This window comes from Daktulosphaira vitifoliae, unplaced genomic scaffold (genome assembly GCF_025091365.1).
Source record: "Daktulosphaira vitifoliae isolate Bord-2020 unplaced genomic scaffold, ASM2509136v1 Scaffold_1, whole genome shotgun sequence".
In the NCBI taxonomy this organism is placed as follows: Eukaryota; Metazoa; Arthropoda; class Insecta; order Hemiptera; family Phylloxeridae; genus Daktulosphaira; species Daktulosphaira vitifoliae.
In genome coordinates, this window is record NW_026099572.1 from 70,050,715 (window position 1) to 70,068,139 (window position 17,425).

Sequence of the window (17,425 nt, forward strand, 5' to 3'; positions counted from 1 at the left end):
CGTTTACTAAGTCATTGTGTTATTAAAAAAAAAAAGTAATTTAACGTGTTTTGTGTTTTTCCAGTGGGCTTCAGTAGCGTCGTGGTTCCTGCGTCCGGAGATGGCCGGAGCCAGCGTGCCGCCGATAGTACCACAACCACCGCCCATGCCCATCCGACCTTCTCGGTCATCTTCAGACCCTCCGCAAATGGCCATGCCGCCCACCATATGTACCGTAAGTATGAGAATGCAAACATTAAAAGAAACAACTCGAGTGTGCCGAGCATTACCAAACATTGGATTTGATCACAACCTAGTAATTATCGGCAGACGGGTAATTTTTAAAACGCCATTGCCGCCGCCGCCACGAGTGCGACGGAAATAACGTGGAAACTTTCGTGTGCGATTAAAATGATTGTATAAAAAAAAAAAACGGTTTGAATAAAAGTATTGCGCGGTGCCGTCTGGAAATTCAATCTGCCGCGTTTCGTGTGCGACGCGTGTAGAGCACCGTAATGATAGTCGACCGTAAAATATTATTGTATCGTAAACATCAAATTGGATGAGCTACACAAAAGCGGAGCTCTCTCGAAACTCGATCTATTAGTGAAACGTCTCGGCATATATTATTCCGTCGTTATCATTATTTTATACGGCCGCGCATAATGAAATGGCCGTTTTGAAATCGGGCCCATCCATCAATGGTGCGGCGGCCGACGGATTTGCATTTGAAGTGAAGATAGACTGATGTGTATACACCGGCGGCCGCCCGTACACTTAAACCCATCGATCTGACTACTGCGCCATTGACAGCTCTTCTTCTCGAGCAGCGTAGTACTTAACGCACACGAAAACACTTGGAATGTTCTCGATTCGTAATCGCCTACGACTTTCGCTCAGCGCCGCCATACTGTTGGGGAAAAAACGCTCGCCGATATTTTTGCGCGTTCCCGTATGCGTTGCGGTGGTGCGCCGCGAGTCTCGATGAATAGTCGACCGCCGTGCAGCGGAGCGCGTCTCGTTATTTGCTATCGATGGCATTTTCATTTTTTACAATTATTGTTTGATTCCGCGTGGCCTCGAAAGCGACAACGTTAATAATAATAACCACCAGACACAACGACGCCCTATTGACTGACGAGTGGCTGTTTTCCTTGTTCATGTGACCGTTTTAATGGCCCGTGACAGGCGTCGCGCCCGATCGACTCGATCAATTTCAATTACAACCGGCAGCGTCGCGACGTCGTGCCTAGCACCGGAACATTTAGCGTTACTCGAATGGGGGACGACGACGACGTCTGAGTGTGTTGGATTGACAAGAGTGTAGCCGATTTTTCTACGGGGACACGTCATAATAATAGACTCGCGGGCGTTTAAGTGTGCGCCGCCATTGTATTGTTATAATTAATAGTTTATAAACGGTGTCGCGGCGGCGTGTTCCTGTCGACGGACTGCGTGCAAAGGTAGCCGCGGTGCCTCGAGGTCGTCCGGGTAATTTACGCGTTTTGCGAAACGCTCGCAAGTTTTGGGAGTAAAAGACTGCCAAACGTTGTCGCCGGTGAAAGGGAACGCGTCTCGACCGTGTTCTCGTCGAGAAATGTTTTGCGGCGTTTGCCATTTAAATGCGCGCACATCGCATAGCTGCCACTAAACAGTGTTTACCGCTGTTGTTGTAATAAGCAGCGGCAGTAGTAATAATAATTGATTTTCGGTTGGATTGAAATTATTGGCCGTACGCGACACAGCCGTCCTTGGTCACTGGACGCAGCGGCCTTGCGGTCGTTTCATCGAATTCGTGTAAAGGACAGGACAACCCTCGTGACGTGTAAAAAACGGCTGTGTACCAATTATCGGCGTGTACACGAACAAGGCGCGCACACACACACACGATTTCGATTCCCAATTATTGCGGTTACTTTATAATACATTATTTTTTTTTTTTTTCCATTTACCTTGCAACGTCGTCCCGATGGCATACACACTGCTGGCATACGTGTTTACTGCGGCGATGGGTGTGTAATACATACGAAATTGACATTATGACATCGTGTGAGTGAGTGTATACGTGGGCATGCCAATGACAGTAACAATTTTGAGTGGACCGGCATCGCATTGTGATTAGGTACACGCCGGTAGGCCTGTGGGCGGTTTACGGGGCCCCTCGGACCGGTTCGACTACGGTGCTCGCATGTTATTAGCCCGTGGTGGCTGCGATACGAGGACATCGATCGGTTAGTGCCGTGTTATTATGGAGATGAGATGTGCGACCGCCGTAGCGCATAAAAGGTACGTGACTGTCATCTCGGCACTGATTACAGGGTCTGTCACTAGACTCGATTATTGCCGTACACGACGGCTTTCGTAAAACACCCGGGGACCATTCGAGTAATATACGAAAAAAAAAAAAAAATACTACCTATCTACACCACGAAACACCTGCAACCAATTCCGTATGGATAATAACGTTTCTGTGGCCCGCGGTCGAGATCATTATCTTTGGACGGCTCTCGACTAAAACCTGCCGCAGAAATCGGTTCCCCCCTCCCCTCACCACTACACATTAACTCCGCGCGTAATATGCACACCCCTTTTCGTGAACGTCTCTCTCCGCGCGGTGTTCCTTTCGGCCGTCCGGTCAGCCTGCTCGAATACTGTCGGCACTACAAAGTTTGCGCGCATTAGGACCTTTATCGGCTCTCCCTTTGTATGCTCTATTGCATATATTCGCATTAACCGCCGTACCATTGCCGTAACATTCCATCAACGCTGTCCCGACCCTCCTCTAGAGTTGACCGTACATATTCATTTTATAACATGTACTTGTGCGTTATAACGAGTGCGCGTTTCAACTATGCGGTGCGCCCTTTTCCGGCGTCCTATGGCGGAGCTGCACCACCGAAGGGATTATGAACCCCCCGCGCTCAACGTTGGACGACGGCGGCCACATGATGGCGACCGTCGTACACGTGGAAAAGGGTTCGGCTTTAATTCCATCCGGTCCCTGTTGACAGGTCAATACGCCTTTGTGTGCCCCCTACCCTCGCTCCGTAATCGTGAACGCCGTCCATCTTGCATCATTCCGATTGCCAACCCTCCCCTCACGCACCTTTAATCGTACGTAGTACAACGTGTATTTAATGCACAAGTTGACCCGACCGAGCAAGAGGGTTTACCCTTTAACGTGTTTTTGTCGATTTTTCCAATTCTCCGGTCGGTGTTGATTAAGTTTTGCGGAATATTCTTCTCTCATACCGTAACCATGTTATAAGTGCGGTTAACCATACGCATATGACTTGCGAACATGTGCAATTCTTTATTTGACTGTATGTAATTAATATGGCGAGGTAATAATTAGTTCGATGTACCTTAAATGTAGCCGTGCGGAGGCCGCCGAGTAGATAGATGCATGAAAATGGTTGCGTTAAAAAATATCGTATAACATGTCATAGACTTGACACGGTCAGTTTATGATTTTTTTCTTTTCCGGTTTCTTGAATTTATACGATCACGACTTGTCCTTGATCATCAGAGTCGTAAAAATATATCAGCGAGAACACAAACTATGTAACTACACGATGAAAAAACCCACTGGGATCATTTAATAGAGTGTATCAATCACTATAAAAATATTGACAACGTCATGGAACGATGATAAAATTGTCGAATGTACATCTAACACTATTAAATATAGCCATTTTTTGATATTAACATTGTTTCCATTTTATACATTAAAAATTCAGAATTAGACTATGAATCTAGTAATTCTTTGAATTTCTAACTTAATAATCAATCTTCTCGTTAGGTTAACGCACAATCTTGATCTACACCGTAACAGCGAATGGAATTTTATAGGCACCGATTATATTATTTAGATTGGTCGCAGATTGTTTTTTTATAAAAATGCATACATAGGTAGTGTATAAAAGGCTGAATTCGGGTTGGTACAAACAAACCGCAGTATAGTGAAAACAGATGTAAAATAAACAAGACACGAGTAAAATGTTTAATATTTTTATATTAAAAAAAACCGTTGACGATAGGTAAACTTGACAACAATTGAGATAAGGGTGTTGTATACCATTTGGGCTGTTAGAGACGACTTAACTTATTATGCACTCGAGTCATGCATGAATCAAATAATTGCAAAATACTGCAAACAGTCGTCGTGGGAATGTCTGTAGGTATACTCTTCAAAAACATTCAAAGACACTGTTGTTGGATTCAGTGAAGATCCAACGTCTTTTTATAGTAGGCCTCAAGTACCACCGGTTAGTGCGTGTAGGTACGAGAATTTTCAAGTAATGAATTACCCAACGAGGTTCGATGATACACATAATAAAATACACAGACGTATTATTACATATAGTGCGGCATACATGTAATATTAATTATGCCGAGTTTTGTGTGAGTTTCGGTCACGCAATGTGAAATAACTTTTTTAGGTGTGTGCCGGACGACCAGCGAGACTCGTTGTGTATAATATTGGACACATTAATATAACAATGTGTATGTGATACCGAAAATTATTATTATGCGTTTCGGCGTTACACACGCGGCGTTGATGCCGTGAGAAAACCACGAAAACAATCACAAATCAATCCTACACTTATCATATAAAACACACGCGCCCGTACTTGGAAAATAATTGACGATATGGACTTAAAAAACACGACAAGCAACTTCCAAAAACCGCAGGGACGCGCCCGCCGGTTAATTCGCCTCGTCTTTATACGACCGAAATCGTTTGTTTGTGTTAATCGTGAAAATATCGTCCAACGTTATGAACTGATTCTAATCGGCCGATCTGTATGAACGGTCCGCGTTCAAAATAAGAACTGTCATCTCAAAATGAGCATACGTTGAGTTTTTCTTTCTTGTTAATATTCAATATCAGAAGCGCTCGATTCCCATTGCCGGCTGATGAGCTCTGCCAAATACAAAATACTTCCTTTTTAAGGTACTCCACCTGATGTTAGGCGTTATTGACCCCCGTGAAAAACAAAACGAGGAATACTCTGTCCGTTGTATTCGGTAGCGTTGTCGTGCACTGGCCCTCCATCTCGACCGTGTTATCGGCACCGACCGTTTTGTAACAACCCGCAAACAGCAACCCCCCCCCCTATGACCGCCGTACACATACAAACACACCGCAATGCGTATTCGGTGTCGTGTTGACGTGTAGTACACGAAAATCGCGTGGTGCTTATTGCACTGCGGCAGTTAACGCCTACACGACCCGTTGCCGCCGCCCCGCGAGACATGTAAAACCGTGTCGTGCGATTATGTGCCGCACACGCGGAAAGGCGACGCGAACGTGGCGGCGACGATCGCGGGGGAAAGGCTGAACGGTGTGGCCGAAAGGGTAATAGTACAGTGTCAAACGACCGCCACTCGCCTGGGTACATTTGGTGTGTATACATTAATAATATGCAAGCAAATGTACAAAACGGCGCCCGGACACGCCAAGTACATTACACCGAAAATCTTTGTTTTAATTTATCGCTCCGCCCATAAAACAAACAGATACGTTAATTCCGGTCGCGTGTGCATACACACACATTGTAATATGTTATTATATGGTTTTTCGAACGGCGTGTAATAATCGAAAATGGACACATGTATGTCGACCGAGAAGAAAATGGAAACAAACGCAGTATTTCCCTTAAAATGTCGTAAAAAATAATTAAATATTATTCTCACACCATGCGGTGTAATGTGTTTTGTGGAGTTTGTCCCGAAATCATCGACACATTTATTACTATGGTGTGATAATCAAATAAAGGTAAACTACGAAAACCGATCGAGTCACACGGCCACCTCAGTAGGAGAAAAAACGTAATGCCCCAGAGATGAACAAAATGTCACGAAAAGAGACAATAATAAATCAAACACGCCGCCGGTACATTATACGCATAAACGCTCAGTCATCGCCTCGTCCCCCCCCCGCATCCGCCCGGTGGTTATTACCGGGCGGCGGACAGTGCTGTTGGTATACGTCGTCCAAAACGTTTTCGGCCAAAGAGCTTCGTCATGTGCGCTCCGATAATTGTGTGCGCGCACCGCCACTGCTGTCGGTTCAAAGTGCCCGGGCAACGCTTTCAGCAGCAGAACACCGTATAATAATTATACAACGACTGCGGGCTACTATACACGACGTGCACACAATACACGTATGAAGTGTGTGTGTGTGTGCCGCGATCGGACGGTACGTTGTATTGTTGCGGTTCAGCAGAAGCTTCATCCGTACGCGCACAGAAACGACGGCCAGAATAATGGCACGTCTCCTGTGAACGCTCTGTCTGCCGCCGGCGTCTTATTCGACCGAATATGCGTCGCAATCGCGTTCCATCCCGACGTATCTGCTTCTTGTCAACGCGCGCTGTCCGCATTGGGCTTTGGACGCGACGCGTTTTTTCTGGTAGGCGCAGTGCAGAGTGGTCCCAGGTATTTGTATTCTCAGGCAGTGCCTCCTCATTGTCTGCTGCCGGCACACCACACGTTGGTCAGAGATACTCGAGGAAAGTGACACAAAGAAATGTGCCAATCACTCGACTCTATTGGCGTGTCGTCACCGTGTGCCACTCGTGATCGGTAGTCGAGTGGTCCTCTGCCGGTCAACGATACCTACAATAACAAACCGACGCTGTATCGTAGCACCGAAATGGTCCCGGGAAAATGTGTCGTTGCCTTTACCCGACGCTTTTACCTGCCTACCTGTACCCCAGTGCACAATATAAAGTGCACATCGTTGAGTAACGCAAGTCATCGCCGAACGTGAAATAACGTCGTGCAGCGCTCGCTCGAACCTTATCCTGTTTATCGTTTGTTACATCGCTACAGTAGTGCAGCCCACAAAATCAAATTATGTTCGTGCCAATAATTAACATGCGCAACAGACAAGCAAATTGTTTTTTACATAAAAAATAATTTGGTCTTTGCGAAACGACACATTAGTGTTTTTTGTCGGAACACTTTCGATTCCACGCCGATATTCAATTTCTCGAGGCGATATCACTTGATACTAATAACGAAATCGATAATATCCAACGACGCTCGTTTGTCTCAGAGTCTCGTTTAATTATAATATCTTTAAAAACCTTGAAAATTTACACGCTTAACTCGAACGCGTGTAATTATTCTTTACTTAACATTATACTAGGCGGTGTAATGTGTGAAATTTGCAAGTCATCTCGGTGTCCCGTTTTCAATGATTGGAATTTTCCAACAAGCGTATGACAAATATATGCGTCATTTCATACATCTTTGGTCAGCACAAATATATGCCCGTCGATTATGATATCGTGTGAAGATTTATAGGCCATTTTAAGTTCTATAAGACATGCCGCTGCTACTCGACGCTTGTCTACGACCCCAGTTGACACACTTTACCATCTGTATAAACGGTCGACTAGTCACAATAACGTTATACAGTATTTTATTTATATTTTAGTTGGATTGTAATCTACTCTAACAGTCGTGTAGTGTTGTCGTCTACTGTTTTACAACGGTAGTCTTGTACATTAAATATATACAAAAAATTGACTACACAATGCTATATTAGAATATCAAAGCGGCCTATATTACCGCTTTGAGTATTTTAAAATACACGAGCTTTAACGACGCAGATGCAAACGGAATGATTTTAATTGGACCGCGACAAAGACCGGTATTTGGTTTAGAAATTTTGAAGCACCGAGAAGGGTCGAAAGGGGCCCATTCGGTTCTTAATACATCAGCGGTGGGATTTGAGTGGAGGAGCCCGTGTTGGGGGGAACCTCCGGCAAAGTCAAAATGGCGTAATTCAGTTGACCGAGGGGTCGAATCGCTATAGTTGATTATAAGTGCACAGATGAAGTGTTTCGCAAACAACGGGCGGTGGTGGTCTTGTTGACATCGAACGGCGACTTGATTGCCTGAGAAAATCTATTGTAAAGCGCTCGGTCGAGTTGTTCGTCGAATGACCCGGCAAAGTTTTTTAATACTACCACTGTTGTTGATTAGTATTCGAAAGTCGGCACACAATTGACATCGTTGCGCGCTCGTATTGTTCTGCAAGTCACATAAATAACATTAGTTGTGCGCTGGTATCGACAGTTACGGTTATCGCGGTTGGTTGTGTGACGTTTGATGGAAAATAAAAGTGTCTCCCATAAATAACAAAAGTTTAACTTCAGTATGAGGGTGAAAAGGGGTTGTGCTTATTAGATGTTCGCTACGATTACGGGTGAGAACGCCGCGGCTTCATTTGATTTCCGTGTTAACGACCAATGCGATAGGCATAAATACGATTATTTGCGTGTCCGTCCAACACATGTATTCTAAATGCTTTATAACACAATTACCGACCGTGTCGTGCATACAATTATGTATTTACATATCGTAATCAAATGTCAGCATAATTACTCTGTCGAGAGAGTTTTACGCTCATATTTAATGTATTAGGACAGAGTCCAGCTGAAAACTAAGAGCAATTTGACAAAATATAAGGTAGTCGCCCCATTTTATTTTGTACACGCCGTCGGTTTATACGGATGTAAATGGGTGTAGCAGTTATAATTATGTAATGTTTGATCGACTCGCAGATGGCATACGAGTACCTGTCGTTTTCACAATCATTTCCGGTTTGAACTGAGAATATGAAAACTGTAGCAGTGTGCCCACCACTACGGTTGTCGCAGCGATATTTCGCGGAAAGTCTAAAACGAGCAGAGAGGAAATAAATTTATAATAACGGCGCCGAGTTTATCATCGCGGTTTTGGAGATAAATTGAAAAATGCGTCATGCAATAGGACTGGGGGTGTGTATGTCTCACGTCGTTTCTACGTAGAGGGTTTACGTAGCGATCTAGAAACCTTTACGTTATATAAACTTGCATAAATCATAGCGGTCCCGCGGGAAAATGCGCAAAGGCGTGGGGGTTATAATGTTGAGATAGAAGAGTAGTGAGAGAGAGTGAAAGAGAGACATCATTTACTTGACACTGACCTCATATACGAGGCAAGTCTCGCCCGCTCGGCTGTCACGGCCGCCCCACGAGGGTAATTTTAATCTGTCAAAAAAAGAGCCAAACGAAAAAAGAAAGTCGTCCCGGAAATAAGCCAAAATCGTCTCTTGGCAAATATTATATTAAACGGTTTTCGCCTCCCCGGCAGTAATGAAGCAGTACTGGAGGAGGAAACGACGATTACTTATTACGATATATACCGTACCACGCAAACAGTGATAAAAGTATAAATTTATTACCTATAATATATGTATATGCATACGCGGTGTGTAAAAAGGATGTGCGATACTGGAAAAGAGAGCGAAATTTAATTTACTTCTCCGCTGCTGCTACTGCCGCCGGAGCGTCTGACGTTTCCCTTGACGTGCTCGGCTTTGTCGGGAAATATTGCCAAAGAACATTGTATTGTACACGTATACATATTTATTTATACGCTCATCACAGGGGCATTACTGCGTTCAATAAATTTCACTTAGACCGTTACATTTTTCAATTTTTGAACGCGTCAACCGTAATCTCTGTGTTACCCATCAGCGGTTTTTTCTCTCTCTTAAGTTGCTCTTGATAAATCCCTCGATAATTGCCGCCATTAATGCATTAACCAATGACGAGCACAGTAATTACAAAAACCGAATGTATAGTTTTGCACGTAATACATACACGATGCTGCTGCGAAATTCTCGTTCAAGTGTTCCAAAACGAAAAACTAACGATTTGTTGGACTTTTTCGCCGTACGCATTTGTTGCGCATTGTGTTTTTTTAAAACGAACTATTCCATCGAAATGTACAACTGTTTTGATAAAAACGATTTGCTTAAACGATGCACGACGAATGTGTGTAATTGATGATTTCAACGGACTTTGTTAAATAAACACCGGCGATGATTGCTTTTTTAGTCGATCGACAGACACCTTTAAAAATTGCGTGTCTAATTTAAAACAAACACGCTCGTCGCCGTCACACGGCTGCCGAACTATTGTTTGTGATCACCGTGTGCTCGGAGTGTATGACAGGTGATACTCGTGATGTCGAATTATTGTTATTTAACGATGATGATTTTCGAAAATGAAAAATCGTTTCGAGCTGTGGCCCTTACAAGATACATATAAATAGAAGGGGGCACAATAGGCTCTCGACGCACACATACCAAATGACAATGACCCATCATCTCGGTCATCATCGCTATGTTATTACGACATTAAGGGCCAGTAAGAGCGGTTTGGTCGTCATCGTTATTATTATTATTTTTCACACCTATTCCTAAAACCGATCCTCGCGTTTCTGTACTACTACAACCCAACCTATGCGTGTGTATACAATGACTTTGGGAGACTTCATTAAACGACAGATTGACGTTTGGAACAATACGAGGCGAATCGAACTGCACAGATAGAGAGTGGAACAAAAAGACGAGAATTCGGTTTGTTTTTCCGTTCTTTTGTCGTGTCGAAATATAAAAAATGAATCGCGACGCGGCCGTTCTCACGGTGTTGCCACCGCTTTACGCTGTGTTGGCGTTGCTCGACGGTTTTTTATTAATTGACACTTTTATTAATTTTTTGCAGGCCATCAGATGCACAGTTCCAGGGTGCATGTGCGACTGTTTCACTCCGGGCAAACTACACATTCGGTTCTGCGATGCTTGTGGCCACGGATGGGTCCCACACGGTAAGTGTGCTCAAACATACTTAAGTCGATGCAGAAATAAAATCACCTATTGGCACGTCCATACCGTTCGGAGACGTTCACTCGATCATTGCCCATTTGTTACGCGAATTATCGCCTCATACGCAGTTTTATACACAATATTATAGGGGTCAAACCGATAAGGCAGTTAGCCCTCCCTCCCCTGCACTACAAACTCTTATATATTGACCGCCGTCGCTGCACCTTACATTCCCTTTTATTGTTATTTTTATTTTTAGGGTTACAAAAGTCTCCGTGGACTCGGTAATATATTTCCGGACACCCTTTACAAGCCGTTTGTTTTCTGTTATTCTTTTCCTGGTCAAAGTCGTGTGTGCGTCTGCTGTTTAATAAAACATGTACGCGGGCAGCTCTCTAGAGACCGAGTGAAAATCGATTTTACTGGCCCATCTTCACCACCGCCCCGCTACCGATTTTCATTTGGAATTTCGTTTCTCCTCTCATCCCGCGGCATATCATTTTCACGGACGCGCTAAAGGCCAAACGTGATGTGAGTGACCCGAATCCGAAATCAATTGTTTTCCGTACACACAACCGATATGGAAATAATATGCGTTGGACCTCGAGGTAAAAAAAAGTTTGGCACTTATAATATGTAAGCGTTCAGTGTCAAAGATATCGTGCGGTTGTACGGAAAGAAATAGCTCGAGGGTGTGCGCAATTAACCAAATGGAAAACTACCGTCAATTCCCCACAGTGCAATATTATCTATCACTATTGGAACGGCACCCGGCGCTCAGTTTTATGGAAATGAGGTGCTCGCACAGTCTCGTTGTTAGCATACAACACACTCGGGTCCGTATAAAAACCACATAAATATACACTTTTTTGCATTTTTTTTCCCTAGAACGGTTTATGCCATCCATCCGCCGTAGAAATACTAGCCGCGAGCAAATAGTATACGAGTCCAACGACCCTTCAAATGACCAAAGAGGATAAATGTATACGCTCGACTTGAACGGTGTACACTCGTTTTTAGAGTTTGTTTTCCTTAATAATACAAATCGTCGAGGACGAAAGGCCGACTGCGAGAGTAGTTCGCTAAGCAAATTGAATGTATTATTCCAGTAAACAAATAGGCAGCAATTGAGGTGTACAAATAGCCATGGGCATTGCTTCAACGAGGTCCGAAAGTGGACTGATACGGACTATGCCAATTATNAGAGGGCGTCGGGCATTGCTTCAACGAGGTCCGAAAGTGGACTGATACGGACTATGCCAATTATCGCAGTCGAGTGTAGTCATGTCAATCAAACGTGTTTCGAACGCTTTTCTTTTTAATTATCAGAAACATACGATATGTTCTACCGGACCTTTTATTTTATTAAGTGTAACTGTTAAAAATACCGACTCTCCAAAGTCTCGACAGTTGACGAGTTAACGAATACATATACCGTCGTGATGTCTTAAATTCCTATCGAGTCGGATACTGAACTCTCTCGTCTGTAGCAATAATTTTTATCATAATAACGGTTCTTTGTGTACGCGTATGCCTTGTCGGTGAAATTAAATTTTGACAATTAAAAACTTAGTTAATATTTTGTGTGTATTTAGGAGTTTCCTGTACGCATCCTGTCGGGTTAATGGTGTATTTTATTTTTCGCCCAGCCATACAACGTTAATTATTTTGCACCGGCTAATTAAATTTACATCAAATATTATACTCTCCGAGACTTTTCTTTCGTCTCGCTTTGCACGAGTGTTGTCTCGCATTTTGGGGGGCGTGGTCAAATTAAGAACTAGTTTTCACTGTGACCGCCGTCATCATCATCATCACGGTGCATGAGTGTATCAACATTATACAGGCCATCTCATGTCACTTGACCGCAAACAAAAGAAATCCACGGGCAATTATATTTTCGTTTACTTAGACGAGAAGATAAATAATATGCCGTGTTACCCCCTACTCTTATCGTTATAATTAAATGTTCATAAAAAAAAAAACACAAACTCACAAGACTAGTGTTGAAAGCTTAAAATGAAAACTACACAACGTCGTCGAATGTGTTTTCCATTGTTTTATACCGTGACAAAAACTCTCAAAATGCATAACGTTATGTGACTGAGAAATTCCGAAGAAGATGTGTTTTATTACACGGTTGTTGCGTATGCTTAATTAATTAACGTATCAAAAATATGACGTACACGCTTCGCCGTCGTCACTGCAATAAGATCCGTCCTCGTGTGTGTGTCGAGTTGGGGTAATTGCGCACGGCGAGAGGAGTAATGAAGGGGAAGGTGGTTCTCTCGCTCGGCTTAATTATTTAACTAACCCCGACCGCCGTTGAATGACAAAGTGATTTCCACGCCCTTCGATTTATACTATAATAATATATACACACATCCTCGTATAACGGTACAGACCCTGTCGATGACGTTCCTACAGGAACTCGTGATTAATGGTAGTTACCCCGTTCGTTCATGTTGCTGCTCCTCTCTCGTCTGTTGCCAAATACCGATTCTGTCAATTAATTACACGTGCGTTCCTAACTGGACGCAAACGCTGTATAACGTAAAATATATTTGGAAGTGCACACCTTTCTTCTGCCGACCCGCAGCCCAAGTCCGAGGAACGGGGTTTTCGCAGTGAGCGCGATACTACTGCACACTACTGCACTACTGCACAAACCGATACGAGGTCGAGGAAATTTATGCAGAGTTTGTGTTTGAACGGAAAACTGGAAGTAAAAAATAAGCGCATGTGTTATNCGCGGTGTAAACCGATACGAGGTCGAGGAAATTTATGCAGAGTTTGTGTTTGAACGGAAAACTGGAAGTAAAAAATAAGCGCATGTGTTATGGCGACGTACCTGAGGGGTGGAAATAATGTAATTTGTTGACGTTGCCCCGCTCGTCGGGATGATAGTAATTATAATAATATATTCGTCTCCACTGTTGTAACAGTCAACCGCCGACGTCGTCGTCAAATATTAGCTTTTGTACTGCTGAACGCCCCGACCGATTCCCCTCTCCGCTTTTGCAAAACAACGGCGTGTGCTAAAGATGTATAACCCGACCCGAAAGAGGACACTCTGTTTGTTCTGCGTCAGCGTCTCGCGTACTAAACCTTCATACTGTTTACGCAGTTATTGCTCTCGCCGTGTATTATTATATTATACGGCGGCCGTTTTGCACGGCTTTTGTCTTGTTCAACATTACAGCCCCACCCGCCCGCCATCATCACTGACACGAGTTTTGTGAACTTTCTACTCGGCCAAAAAGTTCATTTCTGTCGTTTACATTTACGAATTTCCAGCTTATTTCATCGAAAACAATACGCCATTTCACTAATCACCTGACAAACCGTTAAAACGATCCGAACCTGTCACGTTCAATGTCGTCGTAACCAGTACGTGCATTTGATAACTAACGGCAATCGATAATCTGTCGGACGGTCGACGTACGTTTCGGAAGAGTTAATCTTGAAATGGACCAATAAAAAAATTGATGTTCGTTTTATTTTTTATATATACGCGTGGAGAACCTTAGTTTTGAAATTGCGTCATTTTATGTAATAACGTCAAAATCATTTTTACGGATTTACCGTTAGCGAATAAAGAATATTCTCGTCGGTAAAGAGTTGCTTGAGAATAAACGCAAAAAATATTATTCTTATCCCGGCCAATTACTTTGTAGTGAAACCGTTTTTCGACCGCTGTAGCATATTAATAACACTGTTTGAATCTCGGACATAATTCTTTAAAAAAAAATATACGGTCTCGCGTTCACTTTACTCTGTTTCCATCTATTATGTATAACTGAGAAAAAGGCGTCGGTCAGCAATGTCGGGCGGGGGTGGTACACGGAGAAAACCGCACACTCTGCTAGGAGTTTCCGCCGGTGGTATTTCGGTCACGTAAAGCCGCCGCGGGTGTTGCGCCACTCGCGTAATATATGATACCGGGAGAGGAAAAAAAGTCAAGAAAAATATAGAAAAGAAGTCCGGTCGGTCAAATCTGCATGATTGGGACGGGGCCGCAAATGCGATTGATGGGTCTCTCAGGGATTGCTTATCGCGGCTTTTCTCACATATCCGCCTGGGCGGCGGCACCCCCTCGTCGCAGATAAAAACACATCATATCTTCTCGGCGTTGTATATTGTTGTTATTTCTGGCCGCGTTATAGTGTTATATGTTCCCCTTTCGGTGCGCACAGAAATCTCTCTCCGGTATAGTGCGCGGCGGTGGTGTTGTTAAATGACGTGTCACAACACGGCGGCGATATTAATAATAAAGCGGCCGGCTCATTCGTCACGGCCCGTCAGTGGAAACGGCGACAAAGACGGATCAAATGAATCAAAGTCGTCTTTGGAGAGATTCGCTCCCGTTATTATTATCCGGCCGACGATGTTTCGCCGGGTGGACACGGAATAATGTAATAACACAAACGCACCTTTGGCCGCAGCGTCTGTGTCGGATTATGAACAGTCGAGTCCTCCGACAACTGCGAACGACCAAACGAGTTCATCGCTTTGCGACTCGTTAATCATTTTCGGCAAAAATGGGGTTTACACGGTCGCTATTGAACTGAATATTAAACAAGACGTTGTTATTGATTGGCCGAAAAAAAATAAATAACTGCTCCGTTTATTTTAATTTTGATTCATTGTTGCGCGAAAAGATTTCTTCTTTGATCCGACGGGCAAACGCGGTGAACGTCGTTGTTTTGACGATTTAATCGGATCGCTTTGGAAGAAGAGTGTACGGGGTTTACGAGGGAGCGCGCACAATGGGCCGTAGGAGTAACAACAAAAGGGTTAATAATGGTCGGAAGAGGAGAGAAAAACGGTTGTTCTTAGCGAAATTAGCTCCGGGCATTCTTTCTTTTACCTCCCCGTAAGACTCGTCTCGTTGCGTATAGACGGCCGTTTTGTTGTTTGAAACATTAGCGAATCGAAAATTCCTCCATTAGGCTTTCTCGGTTACTACTACAGAAAAATCATATTGGTGTCAAACTATCGGACCCATCAATTTCTCAATTAGCGCCACGAATCCGATCTAAAAATACCAATATTAATTGACTTGGATCGTCTCCCGAGTGTACCGCTTCTGTTATAACAGAGTACGTGTGGTTTTTTGATAACATCACAAGTGGGTCTCCGCCGTGAAGACACAAACCAGACGTCGGTCGTATAAACGGCCAGCGCGTTTAGTAGTGAGTATTTTTAGATACGAATCTTTGGCCCTGCGAGTCGGCCGGACGCGGCGTGTCCGGTCAACTGCTACGCGCCGAAGAATAGTTTTTTTTTTTTAAAAACGATTACTATGACGTTTACGGATTTTTTATTGATTAAAAAAGCTGCCGGTCAATGCTTTGTTCTACATTCTCTCCGGTTTCCGAAAATACATTGACTGCCATGATATCATTTGGAAAACGCTCACTGTTCGTGTAATAGCTCCGTGTATTATTTTTTTGTGTATACCTCCAAGGCGTTTTCTTAATGATATTTCGTTGCCACGCGCGCGTTTTTACTTGATGGACACGTATGAACGACGTCGTGGATACGATTTGTGTGTGTCAATATATAATACAAGTATTGGAATCGATTCCGTTGGACCCCGCGGGGCTCGTTTCCAGTCATTATCGGATCTATGCTCGTGACAGGTTAGCGTGCACCGCCGTCGCTCGTGGGACATGTCAAGTAACGTGTACAGCACTACCCCGCCGACAATGACGACAGAAGACCGCGTTGACTGTGTTCCACCTGCCTCTCGCTTGTACAAAAAAAAAAAAAACCTTTAAAAGCTTCGCGTATACAGTGTAATAAAAAAACTTTACTGCGCAGTTGACCACTGCCGCGTGACCATTATCTTGATCGCACGTCAGTAATTTTCGTCGGCGAGTGGTATTCCGAGTGTCTACATATTGCCCTCCATTTTAACCTGCCGCTCCAGTGTTATTATGTCACTTAGCAAGAATAGCGGCCGACACGACATGCACTAGCCCTTTTTCTTTTACGTTTTGGTCCTTCCGACACTGCCGCAGTTCTACCGAACGCTTACAAAACGCGCGGTGTTAAGGTCAACCGAATAATTGCGTGGATAATTAATTATTGATTTCCATTGGCCGTACGAACGGCGTGCAATCAATCCAAAACTGCCCTTTTTTCTGCCCCCGACGCTTCCGAGCGAGGCGTCTGTTACTTTCGTGTAACGGTTATTTCAATTTAATGAGTCGATACACGACATGATGTAAGACATTTCTGATTCTGTTTTTCTAATTTATGAATATTTATTACGCTAACCGGTTTCACAATTTTGTAATAATATTTTCGTACCGACGTCATAAAAATAATTATGTACTCGCACAACACGACCAGTTTGTGTTAATTTGTTACAACTCTTCGGGTTCCGGACCCGCGACGATCCCCAAGCGTCACAATATCGCCATAACGTACCGCCGCGGCCGACTTTGGAATTTTAATGAAAACACTGTTGAACTTTTCTACTAGTCCGTACGCGCGCTGAAATGTTTTATGTTTATTAATCAGCCGAAAGGGTAGGTCCAAACATAACTCAAAACTTTCCACCGTCCCTCGTCGTAATTAAAGTCTTGAGGGAAAATTTTATTTTAGAGGCGCGTTCGCTCCGGCCGCGCACAAATTACATTCAACTCGTGTTTTCTTTAAAGCGCCATAGCAGAACGGTCCAATTAGACGCTAGTGTTGTTTTTTTTTAATTAACTCTGTGAATTTTTTCGGACAAGCAACGAGTGCGCGGGTAGGAGGACACGC

At 43.7% G+C, this 17,425-nt stretch overlaps 1 protein-coding gene across 10 annotated transcripts in view; it reads left to right on the forward strand.

Annotated features, from left to right (window-relative positions):
* LOC126894149 (zinc finger protein basonuclin-2-like) overlaps nt 1-17,425 on the forward strand; it is a 52,763-nt gene that overhangs the window by 12,384 nt on the left and 22,954 nt on the right. For 9 of the 10 annotated variants that reach the window (XM_050664930.1, XM_050664932.1, XM_050664938.1 and 6 more), the window contains 2 exons: nt 65-214; nt 10,551-10,653. In XM_050664930.1, the coding sequence (XP_050520887.1) occupies nt 65-214; nt 10,551-10,653 (253 nt within the window). The remainder of the gene's footprint in view (nt 1-64; nt 215-10,550; nt 10,654-17,425) is intronic. The other variant, XM_050664940.1, reaches the window with a different exon arrangement.